The 21,514-nt window shown below is 44.2% G+C and overlaps 1 protein-coding gene across 14 annotated transcripts; it reads right to left on the bottom strand.

Annotated features, from left to right (window-relative positions):
* Window positions 1-14,845: 14,845 nt before the first annotated feature.
* timm21 (translocase of inner mitochondrial membrane 21) lies at window positions 14,846-21,445 on the bottom strand. 14 transcript variants are annotated; one of them, XM_057013823.1, is made up of 11 exons: window positions 20,887-21,445; window positions 20,712-20,774; window positions 20,534-20,631; window positions 20,338-20,411; window positions 20,122-20,227; window positions 18,459-19,992; window positions 18,305-18,336; window positions 18,115-18,205; window positions 17,859-18,018; window positions 15,938-16,073; window positions 14,846-15,567 (listed from the first exon to the last, which is right to left on the bottom strand). In XM_057013823.1, the coding sequence occupies exons 1-6, from the start codon at window positions 21,191-21,193 to the stop codon at window positions 19,891-19,893; spliced, it is 750 nt and encodes a 249-aa protein (XP_056869803.1). In that variant the 5' UTR covers window positions 21,194-21,445; the 3' UTR covers window positions 14,846-15,567; window positions 15,938-16,073; window positions 17,859-18,018; window positions 18,115-18,205; window positions 18,305-18,336; window positions 18,459-19,890. The 14 variants fall into 14 exon arrangements, with proteins under 14 accessions (XP_056869803.1, XP_056869795.1, XP_056869804.1 ...); XM_057013815.1 differs by having other exon boundaries at window positions 18,115-18,212; XM_057013824.1 differs by having other exon boundaries at window positions 18,305-18,361.
* Between the last annotated feature and the right edge of the window lie 69 nt (window positions 21,446-21,514).

Here is a 21,514-nt window from a genome sequence, read left to right on the forward strand (position 1 = left end):
AGTGCACCCTGTGTGTGTGTGCGCGCGTGTATATGTGTGTGTGTGCGCGTGTGTGTGTGTGTGAGAGAGAGAGAGAGTATTTCATAATAAATATATGGTATAAAATCATGAAGTATGTAAATTCCTGTCTGCTGTTCAGGGAAAAGTCCAGTAAATCAGAATGATTTTTAAGCAGTTTCTGAGATGAACAGGGAGGAAGAGGATTACTGTTATACCTCAGTTGGCCGCTAGGGGGCAATCAACAACCTGAATAAACAGCTTATGCATACAGGCGACCTAAATGTTATATTCTTGTGCATTAACATCAGTGTCAATGGACAAGCAAAGGGTCTTTGTTATTATCCACTTGATTATATTAACTGTTTATATATTAACTTTTTGTTTTACAAAATTCACAGTTGCATCTCTTTTCTGAGTCATGAACGCTGCGGAATTTAATGTGTCTTAGTTTGAAGATCTATTTTTTGTGAGCTGAGCACAGCTGCAGCGGCACAAATTGGAGTGTGTGTTCCAGCAAGGTACAATGATCTCTGAATTTTCCTCACTGCTCAACACACTTTTCTCTCCTGAATAAGGGACACTCAGGCGAACAACACAACCTGCAGAGCTTTCAACTAGACTTCAGGGCGAGGCTTCAGCGAGGGCTCCGTCGAGCGGCACGGGTGTCTTTGAAAAAGCTGTCACACTGATGGATGGTGATGGATGGATATGAGGCCAGTTTCCACTGCAGGAACTTCAGGGTAATTTTACAGGACCGAGGTCATTTGTGTGTGTCTCCACTGCGTGAAACTTCCCCGAAGGGCTATTTAGAGGAATTTTTACCAGGGACTAGCCAAGTCCCTTCTCTAGGGCAGGCACTAAGATTAGCCCAGAAAAAATCATGGGTGGGGCAAGAGGTTTACTCAGTGCTGATTGGTTAAAGCTAGACCAGGATGTGACCCAGCAGAAGAGGAGCATTAGCCGAGGTTGCTGCTTCTGTTCTTGTCCATCGCATCCATCGCCACTTACACAAACACACAAACCACAAACATGGCAACCAGATACAACTTGAACTGATCTGAATCAAAAAATGTCACATGGGCCAAACTGCACTCTTCATGGAGCTGTAGGCAATCATGCTCTCTTAGAATATGACACCGCCTGAGCTCCTTCCATTTACCTCCTTCCTCCTTGTTGTTTTTCTTTGTTAGGATTTTTGCTTTTGACAGCTCACCCAGATGACATCAGGGTCAATAATGTCATACAATGATAAAAAATATGTGGGCGAAACAAGACTGACAATACATGTACGATTTACTTGCCATAATATCATAGTGCAAATAACAGATGTAAATAGTGCAAATAACAGATGTAAATAGTACAAACAATAGATGTAAATAGTGCAATTATTGTAACAGATATAATCAGTGCAAATAGCGTGAATGTACAATCAATCAGTCCAGATGGGGTTATTGCACCTGAAGGGAGGTAAAGTGAGAGGGGTCGGAGTTCAGCAGGGAGACAGCAGTGGGGAAGAAGCTGTTTCTAAATGAAAGAGTGGTCGCAGCACGGGATGCCACTGAGCTGTGAAAGGCCGCAATCATTCCTCACCCTCGGTGGCGTACCTGCCGGCTCAATGGGCCATCCCCCCGCTGCAGTGGGGTCGGAGCCAGGCGATTTTTCAGGCTCACTCAGCATCGCTGCTGCCTTCTGAACAGCTCCAACCCGGCCTGTGTGGAGGGCTCCGAAAACTGCCACGCTTGGCAGGAGGAGACCATTGTGACTGTCGGAGGATGTATGTCTGCGGATGTGAAGACCACAGCTCTGGCGGGGATAGAACTGCGCGGCCTTCCGTCTTGATCGCAATGCTGGCAGTGTGATAATGTTGGTTGCTCTCTTGCCCACTCAGCTCAGATGCTTAGATTTTGATGGAATTGGCTTTAAATATTTATAAATCCTTGAATTTAAGAAATCCATGAATCCAAATGACTTTGCTATATTTTTATGTAGTGCCGTACTCTGATGAGCAACAAGTGTCAGAACTCTCTGTCCTCTATTGATTCTAATCAATCCTGCCAACAACTGTTGTCTTCAGCTCTACTAGCACTCGTAGCACAGTGATGGTTCTATTCACAAAAAGTTAAACAACTTTTAGACGGATTGCCATTAGACTGCGTGCAGACATTCATGTTTCCCCCGGGACCTTTTGGCGACGCCTTCGAGTTTAATCCATCACCTGGTCAGAACTGCAATTTGGTTTATGAACCAACACGCTCGAGAACTGCTTTTTCACCAGCTTGGTAGCATGAAAAAAGATGAGGGATGTTAAGCATTACACTCAGGGCCACCCTTAAGGAGGGAGGAAGAGGGGCAGAGTTACTCAGGGGGGGCGTAGAAGAAGAAATAGCTCATCCTATTTTAACCAAAGGCTGTTTTTGGATCTCAACCTTAAAAAATAGGATTTTGTGGATACAAACAATACAACAGTGATTATTTGTACACTGCACATCTAAATTAACAAATTTTACTAATTTTAATCTGCTTTAAAGCTAAGTGTAATGTGACCATTGTCAATCAAAGTAATTGAATGGTTCTAGAGGCCCAGAACCTGATTCTTTAACACACTTTAGCCCGTTATATTAGCGAAGCAACTGCTACAATAGCGCTAGCATAACAAACTCCCACGTAATGATGACAGACTGTCTGTTTTTGTTCCACACTGATTAAAGTTTGTCGGAACATATCGTAACGGACGTTTACCCATTAATGCTTTTTCAGTCCGGGGAGAGGTGGAGGTTGAGGATGACAGAGTATTTTGGAGGCCAAATTTAGTGAATAAATGGTGCATATGAGATGATTGAATTTACCACCGGGATCTGTGGAGAGGCTCATTATTCTCAGTTCTGGCCCAGGTTCCTGCTGCCTGTATTTGTCTTTGTCCTCCCTTCTTGCTTGTGTTTGATGGATGAAGAATATGTCTTTTAAAAAAATAATTTCCCTTTTTTCTCTTAGTGAGGTGACCACAGTCTGGACAGTGAGCTGTTTGGATACAGTTTGTCTCTTGTCTTACCAGATGCGAATCAATCAAATCAAATCAATCTTTATTTATATAGCGTCTTTTACAATTAAAATTGTTTCAAGGCTTTCCAGAATCCCAGGGCCTAACCCCAGACAAGCAACAGTGGCAAGGAAAAACTCCCCTTTAACATGAAGAAACCTTGAGCAGGACCAGGCTCATGTAGGGGGACCCTCCTGCTGATGGCCGGCTGGGTAAAGGGAGAGGAGAGGAGAGGAGAGGAGAGGAGAGGAGAGGAGAGGAGAGGAGAGGAGAGGAGAGAGAGGAGAGGAGAGGAGAGGAGAGGACAGGACAGGACAGGACAGGAGAGGAGAGGACGGGCACAGAGCACAGAAACACACACAAAATACACGTGACATCATAAGATACCATAGTCTTTATAGTGTCACGTCACTCTTCACGTGCATCCCCACCGCCAGCGCCATAGACACCATCCACAAGCACCTTCTATTGGACAAGAATCTTCCAGAAAGAACAACCTTAACACCGGCCCAAATCTGCACCATGCTGGACTTGTGTTTGAACACCACCTATTTCCAATACAGAGAAGGCTTCTACAGGCAGAAACATGGCTGTGCCATGGGCTCACCAGTATCCCCCATAGTTGCCAATCTATACATGGAGAAGGTGGAATCCCAGGCCCTGACATCCTTCACAGGAACTGCGCCAAGCCACTGGTTCAGGTATGTGGATGACACCTGGGTCAAAATTCAAACACAAACACAAACACGCGTTCTCCGATCACCTCAACAAAACAGACCAGTATGTAAAATTCACCCGGGAAGATACGAAAGGAAACAGTCTGGCCTTTCTGGACTGCGCAGTCAAGATCACTGAGGACAGAAATCTCACCATCGAAGTCTACAGAAAACCTATACACACCGACCAGTACCTTCAGTTTGACTCTCACCACCCACTGGAACACAAGTTGGGAGTGATCAGAACTCTCCAACACCTGCCAGAGAAATACGCACCACATCCCAAGGCAGAAAGAAGGAACAGGACCACATTAAGACAGCTCTCAAAACATGTGGCTACCCAGACTGGGCCTTCACCAAAACCTCAAGAAAGCGAGACCCCAACAAAGGAGAGGAGGAGAGAAACAAACGCCGCAGCGTTTCCATCCCCTACCTGTCCGGAGTCTCTGAGATGTTTAGGAGGATCCTCCAGAAACACGACATACCGGTTCATTTCAAACCCAGCAACACTCTCAGACAGAGGTTAGTACACCCAAAGGACAAGACACCAAGACCCAAACAAAGTAATGTTGTTTATGCTATACAGTGCCAGGAGAAATGCAAGGAACTGTACATTGGGGAAACCAAACAACCTCTCCACAGAAGAATGGCACAACACGGACGCGCCACCTCTTTGGGTCAAGATTCAGCAGTCTACTTACACTTAAAGGAGAGTGGGCACTCCTTCGAGGACAGCCAAGTAAGGATACTGGCCAGAGAAGACCACTGGTTTGAAAGGGGGGTCAAGGAAGCTATCCATGTCAAATTGGAAAAACCTTCCTTAAACAGAGGTGGTGGCCTGAGGCACTTCCTATCACCCACATACAATGCAGTCCTCCATTCCTTCCAACAGCAAAACAAACATTCACACCATTCCAGGAGACCCAGTGACTCACCACCATGTGATCCAGCAGACAAAGGGGAGTGCCTCAACAGAAACTAGGTGAACGACCCGACCAACGTCCCTGCTAACGACTCTCAGGTGACCACCCAGATCATTAGCATGCAAATGGTCCACGGGGGCTTTATATTTTCAAGCTCTCTCCCCAGCAATTTCAGAACTGAAGAAGCCTTCTGGATAGAACGGGAAACGTCTTCAAGAGAAGAAACCCAGTCCAGTTGACAGAGAAAACTACCTTGGATACAATGACCTGGATGATTGAGAATCTACACAGTAGTTTCCTAATCTTTGTGATGTTCCTCAGGTGAAAAAAGGCACTTCTAGAGACTAATTTAATGTGTGAGTTGAAGGAGAGATTTTGATCAAAAGTTACTCCTAGATTCCTCACAGAGAAACTAGATGTTAATGAGATACCATCTAGAGTGATCATGTGATCTAATCTATCCCTGAGAGGTTCAGGACCAAACACCATGACCTCAGTTTTTCCTGAGTTAAGGAGGAGGAAATTTGAAGGCAGTTCAAAGAAGGGACTTAACTTGTAGTGGAAAATGCTCCGCTGTCTGTGTGTGGCTCAAATTTAACCATCAAAAAGGCAGCCAGCCTTTTGACTGGTCCTTACCACATGGAAGCCCAGCGCCCAGGCCGTCCGAGCCCAGCCCACCACTCTATTCACCCCTGAAGACACCGAGCATCTAGGGGTGGGACAAAATTTTGGCATTTGTGCATTGACCATTGAGTTTCGAGGTAATCAATGAATGTATGGGAACAACTCGTCTTCAAGACAAATGTGTTCTAATGCATTAGCACAACAGCGCACGTTGGACATCTTCCCATGCAGTCTTGGAGTAATCACTGCTGGTCACAGGTCACTTTGGGAATTGCTGTGGATTAATTAGTGGGAGAGGTTAACCACACACAGGACAATTATTTTGCCACAGGCTGCATGTTACTCATTACTTTTAAAGAAGTGCTCTGACCCCACATGGGTTTCTGACCTCACATACGAATCAGGTCCACTGGTTAGGTCTTTCTGGTTGCCTCCACGTCAAGGTTGATGACTAAAGGTGAGTGGACAGGTGTCTTCTTTTCAACATTGCCCTCTTAGTTTTGTAATCCTGCTGATTCCTTTCTTATCCTAACTTTTAAACGCTGTTACACTGATTATTAAGGTTATTATTAAATGTTATTTTGATCACTGGTGACTCTGCCGAATGAGAATTTAATGGGTAAAATGTATCCGTAGCTAATTGTGTATTTAAGGTTTAATGAGGTTAACATGTGATTATGAATGGAATAATGGGCCAAATCTCATGTATATGGACTCTTAGAGCTGGGAGAGTCTTCTATCTTCACTCTCACCTCTGGGTTTGGCTACTTTTTTACAGTCTGCGTGTAATTCGCTGGAGAAAATAAGCCCACTGTCTGAGGCACATTTTACTCTTTTCAAATCATGCCTGGTGGAGTTTTTCCATCCCAGATTAAACTGAACAAGTCATCTGTGTTCCAGTTCTCCCAGTAGTTTGAGACTAGACCGATATTTGTTCATCAACCTTCACCCACAGCAAACAGGAAGAAGTCTTTCATTTCTCCAAAATCGATTTGTTTTCTTCAGCATTTGTGCGAGACGGTGAAGTGTTCCCTGAATGCATCTTCAGCAGTGGGTAGCTGACTACACACACACACACACACACACACACCCACACTCACACCCACCCACCCACCCACCCACACACACACACACACACACACACAGAGGTGTGCGTGACTTTCTGTGTAGCTCCACCTCTGACTCAGCAGAATATATATTTGCATGAACTTTGACGCAGGTGCATGAGGCCAATCAGCATTGGCCTCCTCGCCATGCTACGTTCCTGTTTTCAGATTTTCCCCATCTTTAATTGACTGATGCTCCTCGGGGCCTCAAAGGCAACCAAAAACCTCTCATTGCACACCAACTAAATTAATCAGATTTGAAAGAAAAGCTGCTGTCTTGGAAGTTTTTTTTGAGTAGAATTCCCCAAAGAGGCTCATTAAAGGGATTAAAAAACATGTTTACAACTACATGGCAACAACACACACTTTCATTAACTGATAAAATGGTTTATTATTGTTTTCAACTATGGAGATGCTAGTCATGAACAAGAACAGGAAGTTATTAAGGAAAAAAGGCTACTCTGCTTTTGCAGACATCCATCATATTTGCACACATGCACACACACACGGCGTGGGGGAGCGTGGGTAATTGTTTGTGTCGTGCTTTAGACAAGTTTATTAGTTTCAATTATCGGCTCTCCAGCCGAGGAGGTTTTGAATTCAAAGTTGGATCGGGCAAAGCGAAGGAGAAGGAGGGGGGGTGGGGTGTTATTTTTTTTATCATCAAAGAAGACTTAACTGTCCAAGTATGAGTCTGTCCAGAATGATCACACGGATGGAGCCATTACTGTTGCTAAGATGGAGGCACCTGATTGTTTGGAAGGAATTGAAGCCACTCTGGGAAACCTGTTTTTTTCCAGCTTTGAACGTCGCCTTTTTTCAGATCTTATTACCACCCACTAGAGTCAATTTGTCATCTTTGAGGTGCGTTTTTGGACATGATGAAAGCAACTGTTGGAACATTTTTCCACATGTAGATAGAAAAATGTCCCCAAAAGGAAGATTTCAAAGGGGAATGAAAGAGTCTATACAGGGCTCTAATGCTTTAAAAGCATCAGCGGGGTGCTCATTACTAAAGCTAAAGCCATCGGACATGAATTTTTTTCTTAACAAATCAAGTCTTTTATTAATTCTGTTCCTATGGAAAGCTACAAAAATGATGCTAACGTGGGTTGTTTTCAACTATTTCTGATCACACAGTAAGACAAGAACAGTTAAGATTCTTTTATTTGTGGGCTGGAAAGCACTCAAGCATTCATGCTAGCAGCAGCAGCAGTGCGATTAGCGCCTGCCTGGATGCCCATGTAAGATTCAAGATTCAAGATGTACTTTATTCATCCCCGTAGGGAAATTGAATTGTAGTAGCAGCCTAACGTGGATTAATGTAACTGTAGTCTAGGTTTTGTATTTACAATGTATAGAAATAAAATAAATAAATACAAATAAGATTAGAATGTTATAAGCATATATACAGCATATATTATAAGCATATATATATATTATAAGCATTATAAGCATATATACATAAATATAGAATATAATAGAAATAAAATTACAACATAAACATTAGACAATTATTGTTGTTGAGTAGGTTTGGATGAATTATAGAGTTTAATGGCGGACGGCAGGAATGACTTCCTGTACCGTTCCTTTGAGCAGCGAGGCTGCAGGAGTCTGTTGCTGAAGCTGCTTCTCAGTTTGTCCACTGTGTTATGGAGGGATTGTCCATGATTGTCCGCAATTTCAACATCATCCTGTCCCTCACCACCTCGTCCAAGTTTGCAAGTTTACAGCCAACAACAGACCCTGCATTTTTAATCCTTTGCTTTAATGCCTGCACCCCTGCACACTACAGCAAAGAAGATGGTGCTAGCCATGACAGACTGATAGAACATGTGGAGCATCCTGCTGCAAACACTGAAGAACCTGAGTCTCCTGAGAAAATAGAGTCTGCTCATGGCCTTCTTGTAGACAGCATCGGTGTTTGTGGACCACTCCAGTTTATTGTCCAGCTGAACACCCAGGAACTTGTAAGATGGGACTATTTCCACATCTTTCCCACTAATGCAGACTGGGGAGGGTGGGGACTTGCTTTTACTGAAATCCACCACCATCTCCTTTGTCTTGGTCGCGTTGAGCGGCAGAAGGTTCTCTGGAAGTCAGCTGTGTAGGTGGTGAACAGAAAGGGGGACAGCACAGTTCCTTGGGGAGCCCCTGTGTTGCTCATCAGGGGGTCGGACACACAGCTCCTCAGTCTCACAAACTGTGGTCGACCTGTCAGGTAGTCCTCGATCCAAGAAACAAGGGGAGCATCCATCTGCATCTTCTCCAACTTAGCCTTCAGCAGTCTTGGTTGGATGGTGTTGAAGGCAGAAGAGAAGTCAAAGAACATGACCCGCACTGTGGTGTTTAGTCTGTCCAAGGAGGAGTAAGCCCTCTGTAGCAATTATATCACTGCATCATCAACCCCCACCTTGGGCTGATAGGCAAACTGCAGAGGGTCTTGAAAGGGGCTCACCAGAGGTCTGAGGTGTGTCAGCACCAGCCGCTCCATGACCTTCATAATGTGGGAGGTCAGTGCTATTGGCCTGTAATCACTCGGTGCCACAGGATGGGTCTTCTTCGGCACCGGGACCAGGCAGGATGTCTTCCAAAGCACTGGGATCCTCTGAAGATGAAGGCTCTGGTTGAACAGGTCCTGCAGTATTCCACACAGCTGCCTGGAGCAGTTCTTCAGCACCCGTGGGCTGATGCCGTCCGGTCCGGCAGCCTTTCTCTGGTTGAGCCTCTCCAGCTCTCTCCTCACCTGGCTAGAAGTGAAGGATAGTCCCGTCGGGGGGATGGGTGACATGTTGGAATCTATGTAGGGTGTCAGCAGGGGGGAGGGGGAAGAAGTTGGCAGAGGTGTTAGGGGCTCTGGGAGGTGTGAAGGGGACCCAGCAGCTGGTGAAAGGACCAACAGTCCAATTTCGGGGACTTTTTGTGATGTATTTTCCAGCTGATGGAGCCCCGCTGTCAGACAGATCACACATTTGCACCAGATTTAATGAATTAAAGTTTTATTTCTGCTTTTGATCTATTATTCATTTAGATGTTCATCAGATGTCTGGGAGCTTCAGCAGCAGCAGTGGGGGTGGGGGGTGTGGGGGTTGGTGTATGGATTAGAGAGGTGTGTCTCCATTGTGTTCAGAAATGTAAGTTTGCTACTGTGGTGTTAACGTTGGAGAAATTACGCATGCAAGACGTTTCAAACAGCAAAATTGCGATTATTCCCTAATGGGGTGCTGGAAGCTTTGTGATTTCCCAAGCGTGACCTCTTCGTTTAAACATGCCATGGAATTCATGAACAGAAAGTCCGACCTCAGACTCTTCCCTCCAAAACCACGTGCATTGTTAGCTAAATGGGGCCTAATCGACCCACTGATTGACTGGCTAATTGCTCAGAATCCCTCACTTCTATCCCAGTGACCCCTGGTGGCTGCTGCCCATGTTGGGGGATTGTGGGATTTGTGTCAACACGGCCCTGGTGCCATCTCATTCATCCCCTCTTTCTGCTACTCTTCTGCAGAGCGTGAAGCATGAGATTGGATTTGCAGTGTAATGGAATCGAGCACATTGTTTCTCATTGGTGGTGGTGGTGGGGGGGTACAGATCCGATAAAGCCCCTGACTTGCTCGGCCAGATGAAAAGTTGATCAAAAGGTATACGCAGAGGATGAGTTGTGTTTTTCTTGAGCTCTTGCTGCATGTACTCAGGGAGATGAAGCCCAGACTGGCAGCTTGTGTGTGGAAGAAGAGTGAGGAAGAATTGAGGGATCAGGGACTCCTGGGTGGTGGTGCACTGGTTCCTCCCGCAGTCTTGTCTCGTCAATGTGGATCAGATGCCAGGAGGTCGCCGCCCCCTGTTGAAGCAAATGCTCAGCGTCCACAACAGTGAGCGGCTTCACTAGGGGAAGGAATGCATCTGTTTCTGTTTTAGAACCACACAAGCTCATTTTTATATCAGAGTCCAACTTTTAATTTCATTCTGTGCAGTGTGTCATTGTCAGGTAATTACCTCTTATCTGCGGCACCATGACTTTCCGACCTTGTGGGACTAACCACAAATGGAAGAGAGGGACAGTGGTGGAGATGAGACGGGGAAAGGGGGCGGGGGTGCTGCAGCAAGGCCCTCATTTAACTTTTCAGATGTGCAAAACAATCAAATCTTTTCTTGTAATTTGCATGAAACTTTTTTCCCCCGAAATCCTTTTTTTTTTTTTTCAAATGTAACAATAGCTGCAGATCCACTCTGAACACTGCTTGAGCTGGAACTTTGCCTCCTCTGTCAGAGTTGGCTGTTCATTTTAAAAATACCCCATTACTGCCTGTACAAAAGTAGGATCTCCCAAAACAAACACACACATACACACACACTCGTATTTATATCTTTGTAGGGTCTTTGAAAAGATAATACATTACCATGTTCCCCAACCCTAACCATCCTAAATACCCTGCTACCCTAACTATCCTAAATACCTCGCTACCCTACCCATCCTAAATAACCCCCTACCCTAACCTAAATCCAATTCTAACCTCAATCAACATTCAAACTCAAACAGTCCTTTGAAATTGTGGAGACCAGTCATAATGTCCACACTTTGCTAGTATAATGTGTAGTTTGGGACTCAATCAAAATAGGTGTCAAATTCTGGCCCATGGGCCAAATTTGGCCCGCAATGTAATTATATTTGGCCCGTGAAGCCATACCAATTGACTATTAGAGCTGGCCTGCTGGTATTATTGCTTAAAGTGCATGTGCTAATACTACAAATACATCCCCTACAAATGGAATTCTCTGCTGGTGTTTTGGTGTGAAAATCCACACTCCACATCAGTTGGTGGTGGTAATGCACCAATTTGTGGCTTGCCAACCACCAAGAAAGAGGAAGTAGTCATAGCGACCTTATATGCTAATGCTAATTCTGGCACCGCACTACCTCTCTGAAAAATGGTAAAAAGAAAGGCAGAAAATAGGACCTTTCTAAACAGGTAGGAGGCAGAATATCTGTTTAGATATGTAAAAGACGGACCTGTCTGTCTTGTATGTGGAGCCAATGTTCATTACAAGGAGAACAACAACAGATGACACAATAAAATGCAACACCAAGACAAGCACAAACACCTGGAAATGACTCAAAGGTGCCAGAAAGTAGAAGAGATGAAAAGGCATTAGATTTACATTACATCAACTTACAATAGCAAAAGATTGCTGTTGAAATTTAAAAGAGAAACAATGAATGCCAGTGATGTGTTTTTTTAATTTAAATTTCGATTTTTCATGTGTGCAATAATAAATTATATATTGTATTGTGTTAAGCTTTGCTTGTTCCATTTTCAGTTGTTGATTAAAACTGGTTTGGGTCCATATCAAAAGGTTCCGTGTTGTAGCTGGAGGAAGTTTTTTTTCAATAAATATCAATGTTGGCCCGTGACTTTGTTCCAGTTTTGAATTTTGGCCCACTGGGTATTTGAGTTTGACACCGCTGCTCTACAAGAACACACGCACGCACGCATGCACACATTCACACACACACACACACACACACACACACACACACACACACACACACACACACACACACACAGGAACACTCACCCACTCACCAGTGCTGTATGAAACAATATTCCACGCAGATGTCCAGGTCTAACCACACAACAACAGCAGCTTAAGTCTTTTCATCTCGGGTCTCAGACTATTTCTCAGGCATCGGAGTATCGAACTGACACATTTTCTACTAATTAGTATGAAAGAACAGAGCGGATCTGACAGCAGGACCACAGAACAAAACAGACACACACACACACACATGTGCACACGAACACACTGCTGTGGACACACAAATTTAACCTGACCTACATTCCTGCTCATAGCGGGAAACTGATTGATACGTTTGCAGAGTTGGTGAGTTCGGCCCCTCAAGATAGTCGGAACACACAACACGAGTGACATCAAGGTTGAGCCCCTCTCTTCCCCACACCACCACCACCTCCCTTCCAGGTATTCTGCTGGAAGCACTGGTACTGCAAATATTGGCACAAGCCAATTTGTTAACCCCCCCCCCCCCACACACACACACACACACACTCAGAGTATGGCTCCTCGGCACAGGATTTTGAATGTGTCATCTTCAGTAGAGCCACGTGTCCAGCATGTATGTGTCTCTCTCCAGTTAACCAGCGTGAGCGCATGGCTCAAATATCGGGATTCAATTAAAATGTAAAGTTTGGTTGAGCCAATAAACGACAACAACAACAGCTCCCTCAGTTCCTCTGTTGCCCGCCTGGAGGCGACATTCCGGCAACTTGCGGCCTGCTGGGCAAAAAGATGAGATCGGAGGTCGGTTCCCAGGTTCCAGACTAGTCTGATCTCCGCTGGGCAACACAGGTCATCAATAGGTCTCTGGTACTGACTGACTCCATCTTTCACCTCTTCCTAACGAATTTTACGCACTTCCCCAACTTTGAAATGTCACTCAGCATCCACATCCTGCCAAAACCTGCCGGAGGGCAGATCCGACACTGATAAGAGGAGCAGAGCCGCCGCCGCTCTTTCCCAGTTTATGCACACGCCGGCTTTTGACAGAGCTGAGATATACTGTACGTGCATGTTGCATCACAGACCAGGAGCGTTTCTCATTTCCATCACGCAGACGGTGGATATAAGTCACAAACGCACCAGCACGGGTGGCACCTTTTACCATCCTTTATAACAGGATAAAGATTGTAACAGTGGAAAATAAAGTCAAGTCAGCCATGAGTGTCATTGTCTAGAATGAGCCTGAGCTTGAGACCACCCTCATAGCCTGTAAAATGGTGGGAGACATGTGTGGAAGGGCCCAAAGGTGAAGGGGACAGCAGGGAGTTCTTCCTTCTTGAGGAGAGTCTTGGACCAGTTACTAACACTGTCTCTTATAATTATTCAGGATCTAGCCTCTTTCCTGAGTGTGAGTCTTCCCCTCAAAAGCATCAATTACTCAGGAACTAGTAGCCTAACTCAGGATTTTAAAGGTGTGTACAATAGTATTATTATGGATTTAACTATTTAGATTAAGTGTTTGTTGGGGAGAATGTGTTTAAAATGCAAAAAACATTTACAGTCCTAAAAGATAAATTATGTGCATATGCATGAGAGTACAGCAATCCCATGGTTCGGGGTTTTTTTTTTTGGCTTGCATCTGCAAAAAAAGACCAGCCTATAATTATGCCACGATGTGAATTGTTAGAGCTCAGCTTATTTGTATGCATCTTACTGATGCTACATTTCACAGGCCTGGCTATGAAAAATGATTGTCCTTGAGTGTCTGCTCTCTGCTATTAGTGCCTCTAGAGGGCTGCTCGTCTGTACCACCGAGATTATTTGTATATTGATTTCACTTTATTTACATCAGGACAAATCTCATTGTCTGTCGACGATCTATGTAATAAGCATTTAAGTAATGACAGAGCGGAGGCTCTCAATGCCGAGGTTCAACATGCGGAGGCAGCTCATTATCGCTACAATGCTGCCCTCTGGTGGCGACATGTCGTTACATCGCTCATAGTAGAATTCTACGTTGATTGTAATCATTTTTGGTCACTAGATCTCAAGTCTAACACAAACCGTCTTCTTAACTCCACACTAAGATACATTATTACAGTACCAGCTGAGCAAGAGTAATATTCGCTTTCAGGCGTTGTTGCCATTTTTGTTAGCACGCTCTGATGCGTACATTGCAACTTTTTCCCGCACAATCAATCTATCTTTTTTTTTTTTTTACGTTTCACTCCAATATTACTTTAGAAACACATGACGATTTACTTAAAGCAACTGAGTCTGTTAGTGTATTGTGCGCTTGAGCAGGATATCTCGCTATGAAACCCTAATACAGAAGCTGCTGCAAATCAGGTGCATGTAGACATTTATTTTTTTTTGCCAAGATGGTTATAAAGTTGAATCCATTTGTTTTCACTCCTCAGCTCACGAACTGGTGCAGATCTGACAGCAGTGACGTCACGGCTGCCAGACTGCGGTGATGCCTTCAGGGGGCGTCAAACCAAACCGTCGCCGTTTCATACATTAGTCGGCCATTTATAACTTCGCTGCAGTGTCAAGAACGCCTCCGAGTTCACGACACTGCTGCTAAAATGGAAGTGACAGCGAACTGTCAGACACGACAGGAGCAGAAAGCTGTGACGACGTTTGTGACAGCTGAAAGTTACTGAGGCTGAACACAGCGCCCAAGAATGCGCCATCTTCAGTCGTCAAAGGGACTTTTCTTGGTCTCCATCTGCTGGAACCTTTTGTGTCTCATCTTAGGAAGCTCCCACGAAGCAGAGACAATTCCCAATAGGAGAGCTGATAATTAACAATACTGGCTCATTTTATCACCTCCTGCTTTTTTCAGCAGACCTAATGGGCTTCAAATTAATGTGGCGCATAAAATCAGAAAATCTGTAGGCATGGCAATAACACCAGAACTTCCAAATGAAAGCATTTATTATGAAACCATCCTTAACAGACCACCCAGAAAGGCATGAATGAGCGATAACATGAGGAAAGCTGAAATGTCATGTGGTTTCTACAACTTCCTGCTCACACCAATGAGTTACTGGATCACTGGTGCCAGTTTACAATTCACTGTCAAACTCCATACCATAATGCTTTGAGGCTAAAAGGATTGCAGGGAAAGGAGGGATGCTGGGAAGGATGGTTTCCAGAAGGGCTAATCTTTGACCCTGCCCCCTGCTGAGAGGCGGCTTCTGTGGTCCCAACTGAGGCACGCAGTCTCGCCCAAGTCGTCTGGCGAGCTTAAACAAAGAAACGTGGAGTAAAAAAAGACTAAACATTAACAAGCACGCACACACACACACGCGCACGCACGCACGCACGCACACACACACACACACACACACACACACACAAAGACATCCTCTCAGGTGATGAGAGTCAGGCTGGCGAGAATCTCTTGAGGTCGAATGTCAGAAGGCAGTGCATGGGGAAAAGGCAAACAGGTGTCAGGGCAGCTTAGGTCGGTCGGGACTCGTCGCAGGGGGCAGCGGGCGTGTAAGGAGGAGGGGCTTCCACAGCACCGACCGAGTCTCCCTCCTGAAAGATGAGAGGAGCGTGCGGGGCAGGACGCGGAGCGGCAGCCTCCTGTCCCCGAGCACACTCGCTGTAGGGAGGAGGCTTCAGATCCTCCTCTGGAAGACAGAATCAAGGGCAAAGACGTCACTCTGTCCTACCGAGGTCTTAAAATGATCGTTTAAAACAACGAACGGTCAAAAACGCATTTCCTCAACAGACAAAAGCAGACTTGTCTGTTACAACAGCGGAAAGCAGGTGTGGGGGTGAACAAGTCCTGGAATGTTCCCAGCTCCACCCACTTACCACATCTGTTTCAGACTAAATGACAGGGCTGCAGCTCGCTGTGGTGGCAGCAGCTGGCCGCTTCACCTCTCAGACAGGCAGAAAGCTGCAGTTATGTGAAGGTGAAGTCACATTGGCTGTGATGACAGCAGCACAACTGGTTTCACCTTCTGTAAAATGAACATGGTCAGTTCAAATGGTTACCTCCTGAGACGGCCTCATACGGCGGCGGTGGCATGTCCAGGTGGGAGAAAGATGACGCTGGTGGCAGGGTGGGGGCAGGCTCTTCTACAGACAGGTCATCCTGGACGCCGTACCAGTTAGGCCAGACTGACGTTTGCTTCAGAGGGTAGAGAAACAAATCATTTAACACAATCGCACACGCAACCTTCTGTCCCACTAAAACCAGTCCGTTAACCTTCTGTCCCACTATAACCAGTTCCTTTAGCTTCCTAAATCAACTAAATAATTACATTATGCACTGGATCATATATTTTATTCGCTGAACACACAGCTATGTTAGCGAAACTAGCATGACCATAATGTCCTCTGCCATAGCTTATTAGCATTAGCATACTGAGTGCATTTTACTTCTTTCACAATCACAAATGTTGCTGCTGGTGATGGGATGTTTGGGAGTTGCTTCTTAGACTGGTGCATATTTGCTGGAGTGAGACAGCACCAGTCTGTCTAGGCTGCTTTTCTCTTAAGTCCACTCAGGACATCAGCAGTGGCTCCAGTGGTTTAACAGGGACCACACTGCTACCACACATTCCATTAAAATCTAAACATTATACAGCAGCGACGGCAGGAGGGAATAAAAACAACCAAGCAAGCGGGATAGATGACATGGACAGCTAGGGGGAAAAAAGCCCAATGTCAGAGTGCATCTACTTCCCATTTGGTGATGCTAAAATATCTGCAGCTCCGATGGCAGCATAAACATCGAGACTAGTTCAGCATTTAAGAAAAGAAGGTGAGATAGGAGCTTGATATGAGAAGAGTTGGCACTTTTCCAGAGACAAAGGCTAATTTAGAGGGGTATAAATGGTGATTCGCATGTAAAAAAGATCTAAAATTAGGACAAACAGAGAGAAAACCAGGACTAACCAGCCGTGCACCTCAGCAGAAAGCAAGAGGTTTGTTTGATTTTCACAGAAAATCTCTGGTTCTGGAAATTTTACAATAGCAAAACCTTGACGGTCTGGAAAGCACAAGTGTTTAAGCACAAGGTTTAACCCCCCCGGTGACCCCGTATGACCCGCCACGCCACCCCACGTGAGCCCTCCTACAGCCTGCCATGACTGCCAGGTCTCAAAACATCTGCCACTTCTGTGTCACATCTATTTTTATGCACATAGAGCTGCTGGAATGCACTGACGAAGAAGAACTGAAACCACTACTCAGTTTCATCAGCCCCGAAGTGTCCAGGTGGTTCCAAAGTTCTTCTATTTCAGATTGATGGAGACCACTGTGGTCGATGGCTCCACAGGATCCTGTTTATGAGTAGCTCTTTGGTTTTAACTCTCATATATCTGCTGTGGGACCTCCGATAGACAAGGGTCAGTCCAAATCACCTGAATCTATCACAGGACGACTCTGGTCAGGCAAACATATCAAAGACGTTTAAGACAAAGAGAAATCACAACTTCCTTTTAAACAGTGAAAACTGGTTGTCGGATAGAGAATTTAGAAAGTTGAGCAACTCTTTCTGGCAAGAAAGTCTGAGTTCTTAAAAAGGTTTTAGTGGTTCAAAATCAGTTTAATAACACTTCTGATCCAGGAGAAATGTTAAATGAAACAGCAAGAAAGGCCAAAGAAAGGGAGTTAAGAAATCTGCAGTTATGAATGAGAACTAATCATCATTACTAGGGGAATTAGTCTTCATATTAAGGACAGGAGATGGGATGACTGCGCTGTTACACACCGTTCATCCTCTGAAGGCAGTACACTAGCCGGCTGGCTTTAAGGCGCAAAACAGACACTTTAGTGGCTGAAAATCAACTGAAGAGCACAAAAGATGCTCTTTCTGGTGATCAGTGCCGCTGGTTCTCTTCTCAAAGCACCCAGAACCAAAAACAGAGAGTGAGTGGGATCTCACGCAGGCTCCCAGCAGCAGACTTACGCTCTGTCTCTCACACATCTGATGAAGGTAGGCCCTCCCACCAACAATCACTATTTGAGCATTGCGTGGATTGCTCAGGTATGCCGCCAGCTGCCTCTGTCGGGACCGGTACCAGCACACGTAGAAGAAGATCTTGATGATGATAAATATTATAACCACTCTGAAAGGGAGAAACAAGAGGGGGAGATCAGTCTGACATGATGGTTAAAACACCACTGCATGAGTGTGAGTGTATAAGGGCAGAAGATCTACTCACATGTACCAGTACAGCTCCATTATTGTCAGATCACTGACTGGATGTTCTCATAGTTGAGGCACAAAATATTGGTCTCTGGCAAATGTCACAACTTTGCCCTGAAATCGGATAAGAATAATTGCTCCTCCAAAGAAGCACCTTAAGGCCACACCGCTGAATTAAATCAACTTCCACACCATCAGTGACTTACGTTCCTGAAGGTTCAGAGAAGCGAACAATTTCCTTAAGTTAGGTGGTAAAGGAATAACTTAAAACAGATGTTGGTTTGAGCAAAAACGCTGCTGTTCGCTGAAGGCTGTGCAACAGTACTCATTACATATTTAACCACAATTAAGAGAACTTACGTTTTCGCGACGGCTCGGCCTTTTGATTTAGCTGGACAGATTAGCCATATCTCGTTTCCTGCAAGGGTCTGATACGATTTGAGTTCCAGGAACCAGCTGAGGCTAATGCTAAACTAGCTAGGTGTTAGACGGGCCAAAACGAGAACTTACACTATTTAACCTCAGCGCTCACCAAAGAGCCAGGGAAATAGGTCGTATTGGGAGTTTTAGACTAGATTCAACCTGTCTACGAGACTATCTAAAGATTAATGTAGCAAATAAAGGCGATGTGCTGGTTGTGTCAACATCGGTAGAACTAGCTAGGTTGACTTCCTCGCTAAGCTCGCGGACTTGCCTCTGCTTTGCCAGTGGGCGGGGTTCCACGGAGAGTTGCGTTTACATGTTTTCCGAGAACTCCCAAATTCTGATTAAACTCAGTGGATCCCGAGGTTTGTGGATCGAACACCGGTATTAGGTCCAAAAGAGACCATCAACCGCGAAGATAAAATTTTTGCTGCTTTGATTAAAAAAGCGAGACCCACTTGAGTCCGTTTTTAGTTCATTTTCTTTATGATTGATAATTATCGGCCACTAAAAAACTTAATTCCGATTGTCAGTGATGATAGCATATAGTGAATTAAATAGGTTTTTAGTATATTAGGACAAATTTCAGGGGGGAAAAATAGGATCTTTAAAAATTCCCTTACATGAAATTGATTTAATTTTTGATGGAATGGAATCAATGGAAACCTCGTTACAGACAGATAAATATTGACCGTGGAATGTCACTGACCAAAATCTCCATTGCTCCCTGGGCGCAGAAAAATGCATTGCAAAGTGCAAAGCTGCCCACGGATCCCGGATTCTCTGTTCACTACTGGTCTGTATAAAGGTTAGGTCAAATACTGAGGTTAAATTCACCGACACTATTTGTGTGTGGATATAAAATAACTAAAACGTATGTTAGGTCGTTTTACGGTAATTCTCTGCTGTCATCTCGTGGTCAATATTTTTATTGCAACGAAATGTTGAACCAGATGTATTTGTTCAATTTTAAAGCATAAACAAGGAAAAATACACATAGTTTATCCATCTATATCTACTAAATTTTTTCATTTAAACTCCACACATTCACTTTAAGGATCAGAACATTTATGTTTGGTAAAAGTAAATTACACTGACTACAAACTTTGATAGTTTAATTTATGGTTTAAACCCAAATTTCAGAAAAATTGAAAGTGAAAATGAATATTTTTTGTTACACTGATATGCACACAAAAAAAGAAATTCTATTCATGCTGAAGAGTTTTCAAAGATCATTTCAAACATTCCTGAAGCTGAATCTATATTTTCAACAAGAATCTGGTTGGCAAAACATGTCAGGATATTATCATTGAAGCTTTGGATTTAATGACAGGCATTTGTTCTACAAAAATAACACACGGGGCCCCAATTATCTCTCATGTCGATTGTCTTCCACAATGATGGTCCGCCTTGGGTAGGTGTCGATGTCCACAATGATAAAATTAAATTCATACTGTCCCGTTTCAGGATTCTAAAAAGAACCAAAGTGAAGTTAAAGCTGTATGCCATAAGAATTTAGTGTGTGTAGAGATTTGGCCTTGTGGCTCAACAATGTGTGTAAAACATTCAAATATTGCTTCAAGAATATGAAGAACACAACCTCCTTTGAATCCACATGCACGGTTCCTTTGAGGCCTGGCTCAGAGCCTTCAATATAAAACTCCAGCTGCATATGCTTCAGTCCATGCTTCATGTACTCCATATGCCTAAAGTTAAAATATACACACAACACATACACCAACCATTAAAGTGCTTTATCAAAAACAATAATAACCCGACTCTGAACTGGGAGACGAAGAGAAGTTAAAATTCCCACCTCACATGCTGCCTTCTTCCTCTACGGGTGGTCGTCCCGTAACACTTGATTGGCTCCCCAAATGCACCAATCACCTGGATTTTCAATCAAATGAATCTTATTTTACTTTTGACAGAAACTGCTCAAAATAACTATCATCACAATTAACATGCAGTAATTGCCTCTATTTCTTACTGTTAGGGAGATGTGACCTCACCTCTGGGTCTAACTGGACTTTTTTAAAGGCCTTGCCATAAATTTTATTCGGACTTGAGTAAGAAAACAACTCCTGAAACACGACATAGAGCAAACCTCCTAAAACACAAACAGCCTGTTAACAAAGAGCATTTATTTTAGTTTGGACTTTAGTGATTGAGCACACTACTTGTCCTCACCTGTCACTCCAAGCCCAATGAGAACTACAATCAAGTAGGTGAAGTCTCTGCCAGCATCTTTAACTGAAAGACAAGCGTAGACTTCGTTAAAATCTAATAAGGCGAGTCTATAATGCAAACTGGGTTCTCACTAATTATTTGATTTTATTGTGACTCACTGGGCTCTGCGTCTTACCTTTCTGTGCAGTTGAAGTCTTTAGAGTCCCACTTTGATACCTTGAAACTGACTTATCTTTGTCTTCAGGGCTGCTTTTGTTTCTGGCAGTTAAGTAGAGAGAAAAACTGTGACAAGCAGGCCTTTTTACAGGGGGACTGGACACAGGACTACAAGGGGAAACAACATCCATGTATCTGCAGAAGGTAAACTTTGACACTGTGGACACGTTCCTCTTGTGTAGATAGAAACATTTCTGCCTGGAGTACTGTCCGTAGAGCTGCTGTAGATTCCTCTGCAGGGTTTTTATCAGTTGCGTGTAAGCCATGTTTATAATATCTGTCCGTTGCCCAAAACTCTAAAATGCTATCTTTAACACGACCCCCTGCTAGCATTAGCTAACTAAACCTCTCTCGAATTGCCTTCTGCAAATTTCTGTGTGATTTATCACACAAGCTAAATAGAACAGCCCGCACCTAAATTATCAACGAGACCATAATGCGTAGTAAAAACATGTCTTTGTCTTTCTAAACGTCAGAGAGGTTATGACCATGGTTCAGACGCGCAAGTCTGACGTCACACACTACCCATAGGGATCATGGGAGATTGAGTTTTTATTGAGCTCTGTTACAGAAGCTAAGCTACCCAC

This window comes from Takifugu flavidus, chromosome 17 (genome assembly GCF_003711565.1).
Source record: "Takifugu flavidus isolate HTHZ2018 chromosome 17, ASM371156v2, whole genome shotgun sequence".
Classification (NCBI taxonomy): Eukaryota; Metazoa; Chordata; class Actinopteri; order Tetraodontiformes; family Tetraodontidae; genus Takifugu; species Takifugu flavidus.